Genomic DNA, 18,980 nt, shown 5'->3' with positions numbered 1-18,980 from the left:
TTTCCTAAAGAGAAAAGGTCCTGTCAACATGAAGCTGGCATCCCACCCTGTAGCTGTGTGTAGGAGGACTCTGGTGTTCACAGTCTGTTATGTGCTGTGCCCACAATGCGGGGGGGGGGGGGGGCGTGCGTCTTACCTTCTCTTCCTGGTCACTGTCACTGTCACACTGAAAATGAAGACAAGAGAATAAGGGTTAGTGTAAGAATTGAGTATGTTTTTGCTTTTGATGCGTCATCCCCCAACCCTCTTACAAAAAAAGTGCAAGATAAGGAAAGGAAATAAAAAATGCTGTCTTCTTGGAAAGAAAGAGTTTCTCGAGCTCAAGTGCTAGTAAACAGCATCTGAAACAAAATGCTATCCAGATGCAAAAAAGGTGTTTTGTTCATTTCATCTGATGCCTGTACTCTGTGGCTCTTCCTCAGGTCAGTCCAGCAAGGTGCTCAGTCATACCAGTGAGTGCTTCCCTCCCACCACAGCAGGGTAGAGGCGATGGCCCTCTAGGAGTCAGCCACAGGATTAAGGTGAATCAAGATTGTTCAATGAAATTCAGAGCAAAATCAATTTCTTAACGAAGACATTCTATCTTCAGTTAATGTGAATGGCTGTATCTCTCCCGGTGCTTTTCTACAGGAAAAGAGGTAAACCTCTGGGCATCGTAGTCACTCATTTGAACTTTGAAGGAAACAGAACATAATGGCCAAGGTTCACCACTTGTGATGGCTGAGTTTTCCAGTTTAGAGGCCCAGAGAATAGAAGGAACACTCCCTATAAAAAGTATGCTGAAGACAAGAGGTCAGGGTAGTAAATCAAAAATATGGGCAAACAAATATGCTTTAGGGCCATAGACTCAGATCATATCAAACAGATCCCAAATTCCAACCATTTAGTTGGTTTGGGATAAGCAGAGAGTGATAATTAATAATTAACCCCAAACTTTGGGTTCCTCACGATAAGCAAAGGAAAAAAGAACACAACTTTAAAAAAATGAAGTGTTTTGCTAATTCAATATTCAATGAAAAACTGGGGGATGTGTTTTGTTAGAGTAAAGCTCAGCAGATAATATATCCATTCATTCACTCAATAGCCCTTGATAAGGAACGGCTAAACTAGACTGAAATTCACCTGAGATACAGGCCTGGCTCTAAAGGAGCCTTCCGTTTAGCAGTAAGACATGAAGCTGGGATGCAGACACTAGCAGGGGTGTGGCATGATCAGAGCTGCTTCCATGAGGATGACTTTCTGTGGGACCATGGAGAGAGTGTACAGTGAGGAAAAAACAGGTCACAGGGAGAGCAGTTTGGCAGCCATTCCACTGTCTAACCCAGGGTGGTGCCACGGTTTAGGAAGGGAGAAGCAGATGGCAGAGCAATTCTGAAGGTAGAACCAACAGGATTTGATAACACATGGATATGGGAAACAAGTAACAGGGATGCATCTAGGATGATGCCAAGGTTTTTTAGTGTGGCCACCTGGACATGGGAGTTGGTACAGCTTTGAACAGAAACAGGAAATAAATTTGCTTGTAGGCAGCCACTGCTGGCTAGATCCCTGCAGCCAATCACAACTCCCTTCTCCCTAGTCTGTACCTTCTCCTGACACTCTGAGGTTAAAAATGCCAGGTACTTTCTTTCCCAATTTTTCTTGCAGCTAAAGGTGGGAAAAGAGGTAAACCTCTGGGCATTGTAGTCGCTCACTGGAAGACCCATCTTTGGCCAATGAGATTCTGAAATCTGATGAGGGCTCTAGAAACAATTTTGTCTCCCCAGTAAACAAAGAAAAGAAGGAACCACCTGCCTCTGGCCTTTGAACATGAGTGTGTAAGAACATGATGTCTGGATATGTAGCAGCCATCTTGCAAAAATGAGGCAAAAAGACTCAGTACAAAAACAACAGAGTGGGACCAAGGGAAAAAAGCCTGACAGAATTGGACCACTGAATCCATCTCAGAGCAGCCTGCCTCAGGACTTTTATTCAGAAAACACTAAGTTACCTTATTGTTTAAGCTCCTATTAGAGAGCTTTTAATGGGAAGTAACAGAACACCCATCTAAATGGACTTCTTGCTATTATGAGACAACCTGGGGACTACTTATTCTTTTCAGACTAAGCACTCTGTACAAAAAGCATCTAGGAACTTATATCACAATCTTATAGGCTGGAGGATTAGAACATTTTCTATTTCTCCCATTGGTTCCTCAGTGCCACAGGTTAGTCAGATATTCAGTGACAGTGATTTAACCAAGTACAATGCATCATTTCCAACCCAGCTTCCAACCTCAGATTGTCTACATTTACATTCTTTGACCTGATGAGTAGTTTCTTTATTACAATAAGTCAAATGAGCTGAGAAAGAAATGGGAAGAGATGAAGACTTTGAAGCCCTAGAACCGCAGGTGGATGAGGAACAATAGTGTCCTGATTGTGTGATCTCTCCATTGCCTTTAATTAAGCCCTCTGTGAGGTTCCTAAGATCCGGGCACACTTTCAAGAGTGACAACGCACAATTCAGGAGGGGTGTGGAAGGCAAAGACTATTTTGCCAGGCAGGCTTATGTTCCCAGATGTTCACAGAGCTCCTTGTGAGGTAATCAATGACAGCTGAAGGCTGAGGCATCGCATTTGCCCACCTCCCCAAGGATCTGGTGTGCAGAGAGGAGGAGGAGTGGGGTAGTTGGGAAAGAACCACCACTGTGCCCCCTATCCTAATGGCAGTATGTCCCTGGGAATGGTTATTTCTATCAAAGTGTTAAGCTTCCTGCTTTCCAACAGTCCAGTTCTAATTTCAAGGTCCACTTAATTCTGCATCAAGTAATTACTGATATACCCAGAAGCACCTTGTCTCCAGAGTTAAGCATATGGTGAAGAACTGAGACCTACTGGTATCCATTATGGAAGCAGCACGGATGCCAAGCCGATTAAAAATGCTCAGGCTCCCCACACAACATGCCGGGTGAGTGACAGCTCCTCGACAAGGCCAGTCGTGGAGTCTGCCAAAACAGTCTCTGCTGCACTGGGGTCCACATGGTGTGCTGAGAAAACAGTTCCATTTCTGGTATTAAATTCCCATACTGACCCGAGGACTTTGCCGTGAGCTCAGCAGGAGCGCACCATCCAATTTACAGCTCCACTCTCTGGAGCCTCGAGTGCCAGCCCCTGGCAGAGACGAATGATGGTCAACCCCTCCAGCTCATAAATTATGCAAAGGCAATAAATGCACTCAGCAAACAGCGCCTAACGTTTGCCTTGCCTGGCTCCTAACACACTCTGTAAAAAGCCAGAAGCTCGACACATACAAGAGGTCTATTCCACTCATAAAGGGGGTTTGTTGACAACCCCAGACGGAAAGCGAGCCACAGTCCTAAGGAGTCTTTCTGCTTCACTGGCAGCGGTTTATGGGCCTGCTTTATGAAAAAGGGAGGCTGTTTTATAGAGTCAGTGTGGGTAGAATTCATGGCCTCAAATTCACATTTAATACACTGTACAGCTTTCACACCCTAAGTTCAACACACTGTGGATTTTTTTGGCCAAATGATTCTTGGTCTTCAAAGGTTAAAAGAAGAAGTGTCTGCTCCTCGATCCCTAGATACCCACTCCAATTTATAAGAGTTCACATTGAGCCACCTCCTGATGCAGGTTTATGTTCTGCATGAGGCTGGGAAATGGAAAAGGCATGTCAGATGCAGAGACGGGGTCCCAGCAGATTTGACCATTTTAAGCATTTTGACATCGGGGTCCTGCTTTGGTTTATTAGCAAACAGGTTGCACACTAACTACCAGCTTGAGGTGACGGAGTACTCTCCATGACAAGATTTCAAAGCTCGCTGTGAAAAGCTAAAAATATTTCCTCCATTTTATTTTATTTTATTTTATTTTTATTTATTTTTTTTTGAGACGGAGTCTTGCTCTGTGGCCCAGGCTGGAGTGCAGTGGCCAGATCTCAGCTCACTGCAAGCTCCGCCTCCCGGGTTTACACCATTCTCCTGCCTCAGCCTCCTGAGTAGCTGGGACTACAGGCGCCCGCCACCTCACCCGGCTAGTTTTTTGTATTTTTTAGTAGAGACGGGGTTTCACCGTGTTAACCAGGATGGTCTCGATCTCCTGACCTCGTGATCCGCCCGTCTCGGCCTCCCAAAGTGCTGGGATTACAGGCTTGAGCCACCGCACCCGGCCATTTCCTCCATTTTAAAAGCAAGAAATGAAAAGAGACAAAAAGGAACAACCAGGCCTTACAGCAATGACAGATAAGAATTCATGGTCACCCGGCCTTCAGACAAAGACATGACCCGAACCATCACAGACAAAAGGAGAGAAAGAGGAGGTGTGCACGCCAGGCCACAGGCCTCAAATGCACAGTTAGAAAGGGACTAGTTCCTAAACCTGAGTCCTCTAGCCATCCCAATACTGCAACCGCTCAACTCCATCTTCACCATCTCCTCCCCTGGTTTCATGAATCACAAGTGAGCTGCTGGAGGCACGGTCTTCCTTTCCCAGACAGGTCTTAACTCTTTTTTTTTTTTTTTTTTGAGGCGGAGTCTCGCTCTGTCGCCCGGACTGGAGTGCAGTGGCCGGATCTCAGCTCACTGCAAGCTCCGCCTCCCGGGTTTACGCCATTCTCCTGCCTCAGCCTCCCGAGGAGCTGGGACTACAGGCGCCCGCCACCTCGCCCGGCTAGTTTTTGTATTTTTTTTTTTTTTTTTTTAGTAGAGACGGGGTTTCACCGTGTTAGCCAGGATGGTCTCAATCTCCTGACCTCGTGATCCGCCCGTCTCGGCCTCCCAAAGTGCTGGGATTACAGGCTTGAGCCACCGCGCCCGGCCGACAGGTCTTAACTCTTAAACAACCAACCAACCCACCCACCCAATCTTTCTCCTTTTGAAAATACAGATTTACGGCTGGGCAACGGGGCTCACGCCTGTAATCCCAACACTTTGGGAGGCTAAGGTGGGTGGATCATGAGGTCAGGAGTTCGAGACCAGCCTGACCAACACGGTGAAATGCCATCTCTACTAAAAATACAAAAATTAGTTAGCCAGGCGTGGTGGCATGCGCTTGTAATCCCAGCTACTCAGGAGGCTGAGTCAGGAGAATGGCTTGAGCCTGGGAGACAGAGGTTGCAGTGAGCCAAGATCGCGCCACTGCACTCCACCCTGGGCAACAGAGCAAGACTCCATCTCACAAACAAACAAACAAAAAATCAAAAAAAATATTTACTGGATACATTTTTTAAAAAATTACCCATAAATCTACAATTCTTAGGTAAACACTTAATACATTTGTGTAAGTCTTTCCAGCCTTAAGGATATAATCCTCCTCATATTTCAAACATACATTTTAAGAAATAAAAATGAATTCCTACCATTTTGGAACCTGCTTTGGTTTTCACATAACACGTCAAATATTTTAGTTTAATCAGTAAAATTTGTCCTGTAACATCACTTTAAAAAATGGCGACACTGCAATCTGCTGTGTGGATTGTAACATAATCTAATAAAAGAATTCCCCAGTGCTGGGTATTTAGATTGTTTCAATTGCACATCCTAGAATTTTTCCCTTTGCACCCATTCACCAATATTGCTGTTTGTGACTCTCTTTTCAAGGCCCTTCCTTTTCTGCATATTCTTTAATGTCACCATCTCCCCAGAGTTCATCTGGAGTTCTATTGTTTCTATGTGACTTTCAAGGGAGTCCTTAAAGATTCCCTTGGTCCCTTCTACCATGTATATGCTGAAACTCAAAAATCTCTATGCTCACATTTGCCAGATGTGTAACTTTGGAAAAGTTATTTAAACTCTCTGGGCCTTAGTTTACTTGTCTGTAAAATATGGCTAGAAGAGGAGAATGCGTTAATACATGTAAACAACTTAGTGCACTGTACCAAGTATGTACAGATGATAAATGTTAACTATTATTAAACTTCTGTTGGGTATGTGCCCCCTCTTGAAGTGCGGCGAATGCCTCAGACTCAAGTATCCATCTAAATCTGGACTCAACATCTTTGCTCACCTGAAACTGCCCCTCTCCCATGTTGCCCTTGGTAATAGCATCACCAAGCAATCACTCAACTGCGTAAGTGAAGAGTCTTATCCTTGACCCGATCCTTGAGCAGACTTATCTTCCTCTCTCACCCCACATTATTGATTCCACTTTCTAACTCTCCATCCCTGTGGCCATGGCTACTGCTTTAGTTCAGGGTTTTATTTTGTCATTACAAGAGGATAATGACCGCTTTCCAAGGTCTATGCTCTCTTCCTTTTCTAATCCAAGTCCTTATTGACCAGAGTGGATTTCCTAAATTTCTATTTGATGCAGATGCTTCACAAGGCCTATGAAGACCCTTCACATTCTGTTTCCAATACCCCTCAACTCCCAAATCCCAACCACTCTCTCAACACAATGCTTCTTAAGCTTTCTGCGGTGAAGAGCCATTTGTTTTGCTTTCTTTAATTTCTAATGTGTTATGACAATTACTTTTGTAAAACATAATACAAAGTCAAATTCTTGAAAAATAAAAAAGAAAAACAAATATATATGAAATACATTTTTAAAAATTATTAGATTTATGAAACACAAAATTATGCTACTGAGTTACTCTAAAAGTTTCCCAATGCTTACTCTTGACTGCCCATACTAACCTCACAGCAGGTTGGTTGCAAACAGCTTGTGGCCTGGCCCTGGTTGGCATCCTCGCATTGTGTGGCACTATCCTAACATACCTTGCTCCAGCCATACCCACTCACACTCAGTCATGCCATCAGTTGTCTGCATTTAACAATTTCCTCTACTGGGAATTCTATTCCTCCAAGTTTCTACCTAAAAGCCTGACATTCACCTTCGAAACATAGTTCCTTTTTTGAATCTTCCATTACTTTTCCGGAAAAACTTAATTGCTTCTGTCTCCATCCCTTACAAAACTGTACTGCAGTTGTTTGCCACAACAGTCTTTCCTACCAGAGAATAAGCTCCATGTAAGGACAGTGCCTTACTTATCTTTGTACCTCTAGGCCTTGGGACACAATAAGTGCTCAATTATACTAATAAGTCAATCTCATTCTTCTTGAGTATTGTTCAAACTGTGGTTGAGTCCATGCAGCATAAGCAAAGTATGATTTAAAAGGCAGGTGATTCCAAAGAGAAAGTACAGGAAACACTAATATGATTGCTTAATGCAAAGAGATGTATGTGTGAACACACTGAGGGAGGTTAAAATTGTTAGCAGAGCCTAGAGTTGGGGCCCAGAAGCAAATGTCTTCCATTAAAAGGCTCAGAAAAGATGCGATTAGGACTTTATTACACTTCTTCAAAAGCAAATATTTTTCATTTTCATTTGGGAATCTCAGTATCTGTGTTTTAAGACTCTGGTCCAAATTGAAATGAGTCAAGATCTGTGACATCTCTCTGTCTCATTCAGAATGCAGGAACAAGATGGAATTCTAGGTACCTTGTGATGGAATGCATTCTTAAGCAGAGAGTGGCAATCATTGAATATATCACATACAATGACATTGAGGAGGGCATTGCTCTCTATTCTGCTCAATGGACCTTGCTGGAACAGTTATTTCGTATCTCAAATCCATTTATCATTGTCACCAAAGATGTCAGGGCTGAATACCACTACTGAACAAAGTTATTTCATTCTTGTTTCTGCCTAAAGGAAATGAGAGGAAAATGAGGGAGAACCCCAACTTGTAAACTACAATATCTAACATCAAGTATAATTTAACTTTGCCAGTGACAAAACAAATCGATTCTCCTTTGGGGCAGGCGGTTTGCCTAAGACCTTAAAGACATCCCTCACCTAAAAGCAATTTCAGAAGAAGCCACCTGCAGAAAACATGACACTTATTTTCTTATTTAAAGAAGTAAGATAGCAGCATGGTGACTAAAAACATGTTTACCATCCCCTGCCCAGCTGCCCAGTCCTTTGCTCATGTAAAAATGGGCCGCCACTTTGTGCCACACATGGCAGCTCTGATGCTGCCTGTTTTTCATCAATCCACAAAGCCCTATTTTCACATTGTTTACATTGCTCTCATATTGGTTTTGGACTAAGTGAAATTTAAAGCTACTGGGGCCCTAGAAATTTTTAAATTTTTAATCCTGAAAATGTTCTTACTCAGACCGTATTCTTACTGACTGTAAAAGAATGCCATTGACTCCTCTCCTCTATCTTAACAGTAACTATGCCTGATCAAATAAAATAGTTCAGATAAAATGAAAGCCTAATTCAAAGATTCATGTTGCAAACAACAGTTTACAAGAATAAAGCTTTTGGCAATCACCTAATGAGCCCATTTGAAAATAATATGAGGTCCACCAGTCTTCAATTGTTCAGGAGATACAACAGAGAATCAACTCTCAGAAGCCTCTGGAATTTGGTACTGATAACCCAGCATTCCTGCATGGGAGAGTTCTCAGAATCTGACATTTTGGCAAATTCTCCGTTTGAACTGGCCAGAGCTCAAATAACCAGTGTGATCTGAGGGGGCTAAGGAAACACTTCTTATTCCCCCTCCAGTGTCTCAGATAATCACACTTTCAACCAACAACTTTCACATAACTACTATGTGCTAGGTTCATTCTACCACCCATTAGAAGTGCAAATATATTGACAGAAATCAGGTTGTCCAAACTTGAAGCTTTTTTTTTTTTTTTTTTTTTTGAGACGGAGCCTCGCTTAGTCGCCCAGGCCGGAGTGCAGTGGTGCAATCTCGGCTCACTGCAAGCTCCGCCTCCCGGGTTCACGCCATTCTCCTGCCTCAGCCTCCCGAGTAGCTGGGACTACAGGCGCCTGCCGCCACGCCCGGCTAATATTTTGCATTTTTAGTAGAGATGGGGTTTCCCCGTGTTAGCCAGGATAGTCTCGATCTCGTGACCTCGTGATCCACCCGCCTCGGCCTCCCAAAGTGCTGGGATTACAGGCGTGAGCCACCGCGCTCGGCCTAAACTTGAAGTTTTAAAGCTCACAAATTAAATTCTAATATATATATTTCCTTCTTGTTACTTTGAAATCCAGGTATCTTTCATAAATCAATCTGTATGCTGTAAATTTCCACAGATCATTAAAGTATTGTTGGCTTTATTAGAATTGGGGTTGGAAGTGGCTATTTCTCAAATCTTTGGGGAGTTCAGCTTCTTTTCCCCTAAGAAAGGAAGTCACATTTTGCCAAGTATAAATATACATAAACCCCAAAGATGAAATTTACTTAAAACCCAGAGTTCACAAACCTCAGCGGTTGCCAAACTCAGAAAAATAAGTCTCTTGTCCAAAGGTAAAACTGACAGTCTGGGGCCCAGTGATTTGTAAATGATCTCTTTTAAGCTTAAGCAACAGATCCTTTGCTTCTCTGTCATTGATTTACTGATTCTAAGTCATCAATAGCATTAATCCGTACTTGCCTGGGGACCTATTACAAATGACTTTGAAGATGGTGTGAAGCAAGAGTTTATGATGAGACTATAGTGTTACCATCAGAAAGACATCTCTGCCTGTGTTCTTTAGCAGAATTCTATTTGTGACCCCTATGTAATGGGGCAATTTTCCCTTCCCATATATAGTTTCTTTTTGCTCTGGGTGGGGCCTGAGTCCCTACCCCCAGGTTTGCTTCATCTAATGCTGGATTCTTTTTGGAGTCCTGTGTAAGCTAATAAAACCCAAATTTGACGATGAGTAAAAAGGAAAAGTATGTTATGGGTTAAAATAATACAAGAGTCTATTTTTTCCGCTGTGTTGTGATCCATAGAAATCACCCTGAGCCTTTTCCCTTTCTTCTCTGCCTGGGAAGCCAATTGCTTTGATTGCAGTGATATGAGCTAGCTAAAATGACTTGCCCTTGCTTGTGAGGCAAATGGAACATGCTAATAGAACTTATCGCATTACCCGATGCAAAAGTGCCATAGCTCATTACTTTAAGATAAAAGGATATCATTGCAGACGGCAAGCAGAATTGACTTTCTGAGGCCCGACTTGATGATGATTTAATCAACTGCTCTCTTTCACTTCTCATCTCTGTGCCTGTCGGTTTCACAGGTGCCGTTAAATGAGACACTCAGAAAGTGAGCGGAGGGAAAGAAATTGCTGTCATTACTTTTCAAGAAAGGAGGTATGCAAATTTTCGACAGAAAGATTGCGTTCATAATGGGCCTGGTAAAATACAAGGATCATGCTTGACAGGTGAGGGCAAGCCATTTGTATGTCCTTAAAGCAGAGCAACCGTCCTCGTTTAGAAATGTGCTCGGTAAGAGAAACTACAAATGAGAGGCCTGGCGGGGCCAGGGGAGAGGCGGGGCGGAATCACAGAGAGTTGGTTCAAGCTGGTCTATGTTCTAGAAAAGAGGAGGGTGCTTAAGACTCAGGAAGCCAAAGCCAGAGGAACAGATAACAAAGCCTGGGTAGCTTTCAATGTGAACCAAGATGCCAACAGTTTTTGAAAAGACTACATCATTCTCCTTCATATATAACTACAGAGCCAGACTGCCAGGGTGCAAAGCCTGCCTGTACTGTATATCATCTGAAACCTCTAGTCAGGAACTTAACCTCTCTGTTCAGTTTCCTCATCTATTAAATGGGGCTACTGACAGTATGTATCTCATAGTGTTGCTAAGAACATAAATTGAGTTAATAAATGTATAATTTGTTTAAGTACATATGTAATAAACATAAAAATGTCTAGAACAGTGCCTGATACATCCGAAGCAATCAATAGATGTTAGAAACCATCCATCCACCCATCCATCCATCCATCCATCCATTCCTTCAGTAAGACTAAATACCTTTTTTCAAAAAGCATATGAGCCAGGTGTTGGAAATCTACCTGGCTCTAGTCTAGATAGAACAGAATTCTTCACTGATTTCATATATGTCTTGCATAAATTCTTCACTGATTTCACATATACAAGTCTTGCTCCCCAGGCAGGCAGTGAGTAGCTCAGAAAGTGCAGGCTGGTTGTCCCTGGAATCATCATAGGGTCTAGTGCATTCTTGAGGGCCCTCAAGATGCTCAACAACAATTGGATGATTTATGGATTCCTCCTCCCTCCCTCCTTCCACTCATTCCACATTATCTGATGCTGCCTGTGGTGCTTTAGTCCTTTGAGGAATCTTCTCTTGGAAATGTCTGAGTGTAGCTGGGAATCTCAGGTGATCACTGTGTGCCCTATGTATCCTGGGGAAGGAAAGGCGCAGCCAGCAGGCTTGAATCACCTTCAGGAAGGCAGAACAAATCTGGATAGATTACATGATCAGTATAGTAGGAACAGAGGTGTCTTTTCATCCACTTTGTCTTCAATAGGTAATTGTTCTATTTTCTGCAACACTCAAAGTAAAAGCATCTTTCTTAAAGTGCTTGGAATTCCAAGTTCTTTTTCCCCAGGTAATGAAGCTGCTGCAACCATTCTTTCTTCCACCACTAAGGTTGTGAGACACTGAATGTAGCTACGGCTTTCCATGCTAAGTGTCACCTACATGACTCAATTCCCAGCCAAAGGGTCAATGTCCATCTCAAGCTAAAGGAGAGATGGGGTGTCCATGATGGTGGGGCAGCCCTGAGCTCTCTATTTTGGAAAACTCTGGTTGTTGAAGTGCATTTTACATCTTTCAGGGTTCCTCCACAGGAACAACTGCAGAGCATGTTTTCCTCTAGAAATGCCAGCCAACAGCTGGCATTCATTAAAAAAGAATCCTGAGGCCAGGCGCGATGTCTTATGCCTGTTATCCCAGCACTTTGGAAGAGCGAGGCGGGATGATTGCTTGAGCCCAGAAGTTCAAGACCAGCCTGGGCAACATAGTGAGACCCCTGTCTCTGCAAAAAAATTTTTAAATTAGCAGGTATGGTCATGCATGTCTGTGGTCCCAGCTACCCGGGAGGCTGAGGTGGGTGGACTGCTTGAGCCCAGAAGGTCAAGGCTGCAGTGAGCTGTGATCGTGTCATTGTGCTCTAGCCTGGGTGACAGAGGGAGACCCTGTCCAAAATAAAGAAACAAACAAACAAAACACAAAGAATCCTGACAACAGCTCTAGAAGGAAGTATTATATTACCATCCTTCCATTTTAGAGATGAGAAGATAAGTAAGCTTTCCAATGACAGAGATGGTACTTGAACCCAGTTATGTCCTTCAAAGTTCATGTTCTTCGCCAGTATAACGTACCATCTCACTGCCTCTCTCAGGATATACAAAGAAACTTCTTCAAAATATTTTTCTGATTGATTGCTTGGTGAACTACAGAGACAAGCTGAAACTGAAAAGCGATTGCAGTGCCTACAAGCAGCAGTGAATGCAGCTAGTCAGCTGTATTTCTACTCCAGGGAAGACAGCTCTCCTTTAAAAGGGACTGAGCACAGTCTCTGGCTCACAGAAAGTGCTCATTCAGTCTGAGGCTGACGTAGGTTCAAATTCTGACCCCTTCACTTAATAATCATGCCATGTTTGGAAAGGAACTTAATTCTCGGAGTCTACCTTTCTTAACCAGTGAATGGTGATGAGGCACACCCCACAGGATTTTTGTGAGAATTAAATGAGTCCAGGTATGTAAAAGCAGTCAGAAAGACATACCAATAGTTTCATTTTTCCAGTTATTTCCATGAAGGATATGTTACATCACACACAACAACAGGGTAACTTACTAATTATTTTAATGTTGGGTTGAACTTTTGTACCATTTTATTGCCAGAGGGGAAGTCATATTCTGCAAGGATTTCTGCTCAGGATGTGTTTAAAGACTCAATACTATGCTATATGAAAACAGTAACAACAACCCAAACAAACAAAACCACCATTCCCTCTCAACGAAGTGAGCAACAAGAAGAATCTTCCAGGTAAATAATAGTTTTAGCCCTTCATGCTAAAAACGCTCAATAAATTCGGTATTGATGGAACATACCTCTAAATAATAAGAGCTATTTATGACAAACCCACAGCTAATATCATACTGAATGGGCAAAAACTGGAAAAATTCCCTTTGAAAACTGGCACAAGACAGGGATGCCCTCTCTCACCACTCCTATTCAACATAGTGTTGGAAGTTCTGGCTAGGGCAATCAGGCAAGAGAAAGAAATCAAGGGTATCCAGTTAGGAAAAGAAGAAGTCAAATTGTCCCTGTTTGCAGATGACATGATTGTATATTTAGAAAACCCCATCGTCTCAGCCCAAAATCTCCTTAAGCTGATAAGCAACTTCAGCAAAGTCTCAGGATACAAAATTAATGTGCAAAAATCACAAGCATTCTTATACACCAGTAACAGACAAAGAGCCAAATCAGGAATGAACTTCCATTCACAATTGCTTCAAAGAGAATAAAATACCTAGGAATCCAACTTACAAGGGATGTAAAGGACCTCTTCAAGGAGAACTACAAAGCACTGCTCAGTGAAATCAAAGAGGACACAAACAAATGGAAGAACATACCATGCTCATGGATAGGAAGAATCAATATTGTGAAAATGGCCATACTGCCCAAGGTTATTTATAGATTCAATGCCATCCCCATCAAGCTACCAATGACTTTCTTCACAGAATTGGAAAAAACTACTTTAAAGTTCATATGGAACCAAAAAAGAGCCCGCATTGCCAAGACAATCCTAAGTCAAAAGGACAAAGCTGGAGGCGTCACGCTACCTGGCTTCAAACTATACTACAAGGCTACAGTAACCAAAACAGCATGGTACTGGTACCAAAAAAGAGATATAGACCAATGGAACAGAACAGAGTCCTCAGAAATAATACCACACATCTACAGCCATCTGATCTTTGACGAACCTGAGAGAAACAAGAAATGGGGAAAGGATTCCCTATTTAATAAATGGTGCTGGGAAAATTGGCTAGCCATAAGTAGAAAGCTGAAACTGGATCCTTTCCTTACTCCTTATATGAAGATTAATTCAAGATGGATTCGAGACTTAAATGTTAGACCTAATACCATAAAAACCCTAGAAGAAAATCTAGGTAGTACCATTCAGGACATAGGCATGGGCAAGGACTTCATGTCTAAAACACCAAAAGCAACGGCAGCAAAAGCCAAAATTGACAAATGGGATCTCATTAAACTAAAGAGCTTCTGCACAGCAAAAGAAACCACCATCAGAGTGAACAGGCAACCTACAGAATGGGAGAAAATTTTTGCAATCTACTCATCTGACAAAGGGCTAATATCCAGAATCTACAAAGAACTCAAACAAATATACAAGAAAAAAAACAAACAACCCCATCAAAAAGTGGGCAAAGGATATGAACAGACATTTCTCAAAAGAAGACATCCATACAGCCAACAGACACATGAAAAAATGCTCATCATCACTCGCCATCAGAGAAATGCAAATCAAAACCACAATGAGATACCATCTCACACCAGTTAGAATGGCAATCATTAAAAAGTCAGGAAACAACAGGTGTTGGAGAGGATGTGGAGAAATAGGAACACTTTTACACTGTTGGTGGGATTGTAAACTAGTTCAACCATTATGGAAAACAGTATGGCGATTCCTCAAGGATCTAGAACTAGATGTACCATATGACCCAGCCATCCCACTACTGGGTATATACCCAAAGGATTATAAATTATTCTACTACAAAGACACATGCACACGTATGTTTATTGCGGCACTATTCACAATAGCAAAGACTTGGAATCAACCCAAATGTCCATCTGTGACAGACTGGATTAAGAAAATGTGGCACATATACACCATGGAATACTATGCAGCCATAAAAAAGGGTGACTTTGCGTCCTTTGTAGGGACATGGATGCAGCTGGAAACCATCATTCTTAGCAAACTATCACAAGAACAGAAAACCAAACACCGCATGTTCTCACTCATAGGTGGGAACTGAACAATGAGATCACTTGGACTCGGGAAGGGGAACATCACACACTGGGGCCTATCATGGGGAGGGGGGAGGAGGAGGGATTGCATTGGGGAGTTATACATGATATAAATGATGAATTGATGGGTGCTGACGAGTTGATGGGTGCAGCACACCAACATGGCACAAGTATACCTATGTAACAAACCTGCATGTTATGCACATGTACCCTAGAACTTAAAGTATAATAAAAAAAATTTAAAAAAATAATAGTTTTATTTCACTGATAAAAAACCAAAAAAGCAAGACACTTTAGAGCTGAAATTTTGAAGCGTTCCTTTAGGTTCTTGAATGGTTTTTTGGGATGGATGTAGCTTGGACTTATTCTTCAAATAGTAACCTGTGTACAGGGACTGAAGTAAAACACATAGGTACAAGATTTGGAGTTTAAATCTGTAAGTTACGCTGTGCATCGTGCATATGGGCTCTGATATTATTAAAATGTTCAAAGTTAGGTTGGAAAAATAAACAAACACACAGATAGACAGAAAGGATAACAAAAACACTAGGTGATTAGTGGTGCAAGTAGGAAGCTAGACACTTTACACTCTGTCTAGCGATTCTGACCAATCAGAATTAGGAGATACTTTGGAGAGCCGTACTCACCGAGATTATTTATATTCGAGATTGATTTAGGACTGATTTACCAAAATCAACCCAGAGACTAATCTTGACAAGAGATAAAAATTCCCAGAGGTAACTGCAAAAATGGGGATTCGCTGAGAGAATATAACTAAAGTACCTGGCACTTAGTAGGCACTCAAGGGTCCAACAAACCACCACCCTTTCAGGACACATGGAAATGACTGTTTCGTCTTCCATATGGAAGCTTTCCAGGGTTCTGACTTCTCTGGCTGTACCTTAGCCGTTGGTTTCTAGCACCTCCAACACTGTTGGCTAGTTTCCTTGACAGTATCTCAGAGTTTGCTGGTATCTTGCTCCGCCTGAAGCTCAATAAGTATATGTAAAAGAATTAATACATTACAGTAACAAAATACCTTTAGCTACTGTAGCATGGGAAGTGTCTAAGTGAGGAGATCAAGAGAGAGACAGTGGTTGGCGGCATAAACACTAAAAGATCTGAAAGTGTGGCAGGTGTCTGAATGTGTCTGTGAAAAAGATGGGTATAATTTTTTTTTTTCCTGAGACAGAGTCTCACTCCGTTGCCCAGGCTGGAGCACAGTGGTGTGATCTTGGCTCACTGCAACTTCCACCTCCTGGGTTCAAGCAATTCACCTGCCTCAGCCTCCCATAGTTGGGACTATAGGCATGCGCTAATGTTTTGTATTTTTAGTACAGACAGGGTTTCACCAGGTTGGCCAGGCTGGTCTCAAACTCCTGATCTCAGAAGATCCACCCACCTCAGCCTCCCAAAATGCTGGGATTACAGGCATGAGCCACCATGCCCGGCTGACATGGATATACTTTTGAGGTGACAGTAAATCCTAAGAAAATAATAGCATGTACTTGGAGAAATCAGATCTTAAGGTTACTCTTTTATGAAAATCAGGAAACTAAAAATAAAAAACTGTATTTATTTTCACATTTGAGTCACTTCAAGCCAACTAGAACAACTGGAATTGAGCAGGAAGAGGGACAGTGGCGCTCTCATATTGCCAAGACATAATGGTCACATTATCAACTTCTCACCAACCAGATTTCCTTTTTTTTTTTTTAACAAATGCAAAATAGTGAGAAGCTCGGCTAAAGGAATATAAATAGGGCTTGAGATAATGAGAATGGTTCAAGAAGATCCAAAGACACCTTAGGCTCCCATCACATAGGATCCTAAAGTGATTCCTTTTTCTTCTTCTCTTTATTGGGTATCTGCCTTCACTTTTGCCCTTTGTAGAATTCCTCATACTCATAACAGAGATTTTCAATTAAACGGTACCCAAAAACAACAGTCTTTATTTTAGGATGGCTTGAAAACCTAGTCTTCTATATCATAAACAAGGAAGGGTAGGATTACTATAAATTGTCTGCAAGAAAATACAAATTGCCAAGATAAAAACACCCACTGGTTTGCCAGTCTCAAGTTTCCTGTTTTGACATACTATATGCAGTAATTTGGTATCCACAATCTCTTATTAGAAAATGAATGTGCTATTTTTCTGAATGCTGCAATTACAATAATTGAATTTAAAATGGGGATTGAGTTTCTCTATTTGGAGGAAAAGAATAATTGTGTATTTCTGATTAAAATCAAGGGGACTGAAAGAGGTTGTACAAATTCCAGCTTCAGTCTCCCCGAGTGACTCCTCATCAGGGCAGAAAAGCAGTTAGCCAGAGAAAAGACAAATTCAAATGCAGGTGGAGAAATGGACCAGCACCTCAGCAGCAGGCACTGTCTCTGGCCTCATTTGCTTTGTCTCCTGGCCTTCAGTCACAACATCCCTGTGACAGAGGCAATCAGAGCTGCATGGCATTGTTACATTTTAAATGGCAGCCATGCTGGAGTTCCCCACTGTGTCAAAAATTAAGAGTTAAAATGCAAGGAAAACAAACATCTCTTTGTGTTGAAAATGCCTGTCCGCTTTTAGACTGCCAACATTTTGGAGTAGTTTTTACTTCTGCACTGTAGAATCTCTTTTCTGGGCCGGGCGCGGTGGCTCAAGCCTGTAATCCCAGCACTTTGGGAGGCCGAGACGGGTGGATCACGAGGTCAGGAGATCGAGACCATCCTGGCTAACACAGTGAAACCCCGTCTCTACTAAAAATACAAAAACTAGCCGGGCGAGGTGGCGGGCGCCTGTAGTCCCAGCTACTCGGGAGGCTGAGGCAGGAGAATGGCGTAAACCCGGGAGGCGGAGCTTGCAGTGAGCTGAGATCTGGCCACTGCACTCCAGTCCGGGCGACAGAGCGAGACTCCGCCTCAAAAAAAAAAAAAAAAAAAAAAAAGAATCTCTTTTCTGGGTGGGGGAAATGTAATGGCAGAAGGGTGGGGGGTGGTGAGAGCAAAGAATTAATAGTATTTTCTAAATACCTTTTTTTGTTTTAGTGAAAAGTTGTGTTAAAAGGCACCTTTAAGGTTCAGATGTGGGGAAGAAAAATGAATGAAGAAAGAGGGCTGTCCTACCTTCTAATGCCTTTTTAAAAATTTTCGGTGGCATCTTTCAGTCTTCTAAAACCCCTGTTTAGCTAAAGGTGAAGGTGAAATGTAGCCTCGCAATTCCTCCTAAATGTTCATCAAAATATAGCTTCCTAAGAAAAGAGAGGCCGGGCGCGGTGGCTCAAGCCTGTAATCCCAGCACTTTGGGAGGCCGAGACGGGCGGATCACGAGGTCAGGCGATCGAGACCATCCTGGCTAACACGGTGAAACCCCGTCTCTACTAAAAAAAATACAAAAAAACTAGCCGGGCGAGGTGGCGGGCGCCTGTAGTCCCAGCTACTCGGGAGGCTGAGGCAGGAGAATGGCGTAAACCCAGGAGGCGGAGCTTGCCGTGAGCTGAGATCCGGCCACTGCACTCCAGCCTGGGTGGCAGAGCGAGACTCCGTCTCAAAAAAAAAAAAAAAAAAAAAAGAAAAGAGAAAGTTTTTCTAGCACAGAGTGAGCCATGAACTGTCTCTTTATGGGATACTATTCACTATTTTTTGTGGCTTTAGTGAGATATAACTGACATTGGTAAAAGGCACATATTTAAAATGCACAATGTGATAGCTTTTCATATATGTGTACCCACGTGTGAAGCCATCACCACAATCAAGACAGTGAACCCATCCATCCCTCCCCAAAGCTTCTATCCCTCTCTCGGGTCCCTTCCCACATCACTGATGTGCCTTCCGTCACTATAGATGAGTAGGTATTTTCTAAAATTTTATATAAATGGAACCATACAGTATGTACTCTTTTTGTCTGGTTTCTATCAGTCGCTGCTTACTATTTTGACAACTAATTAAAAAGGAGCCTCCTAGCTCCAAGGTAAAAGGCAACCTTCAGAGGCTGCCTCGGCCGGAGTTTATTGTCATCCCCCAGGAACAGAACCGATTACTTGGTCTTACATTATTCTTAGGCTTTATTATGTACTTCAGTAATCAATAAGCACTTCTATGGCAGAGGGTTTATTTTACCCTATAAATCCAAGAAGGAGAGAATGGTATTAAGACATCAGTATGGATGGGCT

At 42.4% G+C, this 18,980-nt stretch overlaps 1 protein-coding gene across 9 annotated transcripts in view; it reads right to left on the bottom strand.

Moving 5' to 3' along the window:
* The window catches only part of AUTS2 (activator of transcription and developmental regulator AUTS2), a 1,231,856-nt gene that overhangs the window by 365,507 nt on the left and 847,369 nt on the right, over positions 1 to 18,980 (bottom strand). For all 9 annotated transcript variants that reach the window (XM_033193305.1, XM_033193311.1, XM_033193313.1 and 6 more), the window contains exon 5: positions 137 to 166. In XM_033193305.1, the coding sequence (XP_033049196.1) occupies positions 137 to 166 (30 nt within the window). The remainder of the gene's footprint in view (positions 1 to 136; positions 167 to 18,980) is intronic.

This window comes from Trachypithecus francoisi, unplaced genomic scaffold, assembly GCF_009764315.1.
Source record: "Trachypithecus francoisi isolate TF-2019V2 unplaced genomic scaffold, Tfra_2.0 Lachesis_group4, whole genome shotgun sequence".
Lineage (NCBI taxonomy): Eukaryota > Metazoa > Chordata > Mammalia > Primates > Cercopithecidae > Trachypithecus > Trachypithecus francoisi.
This window is presented reverse-complemented; position numbering and strand designations above follow the sequence as displayed.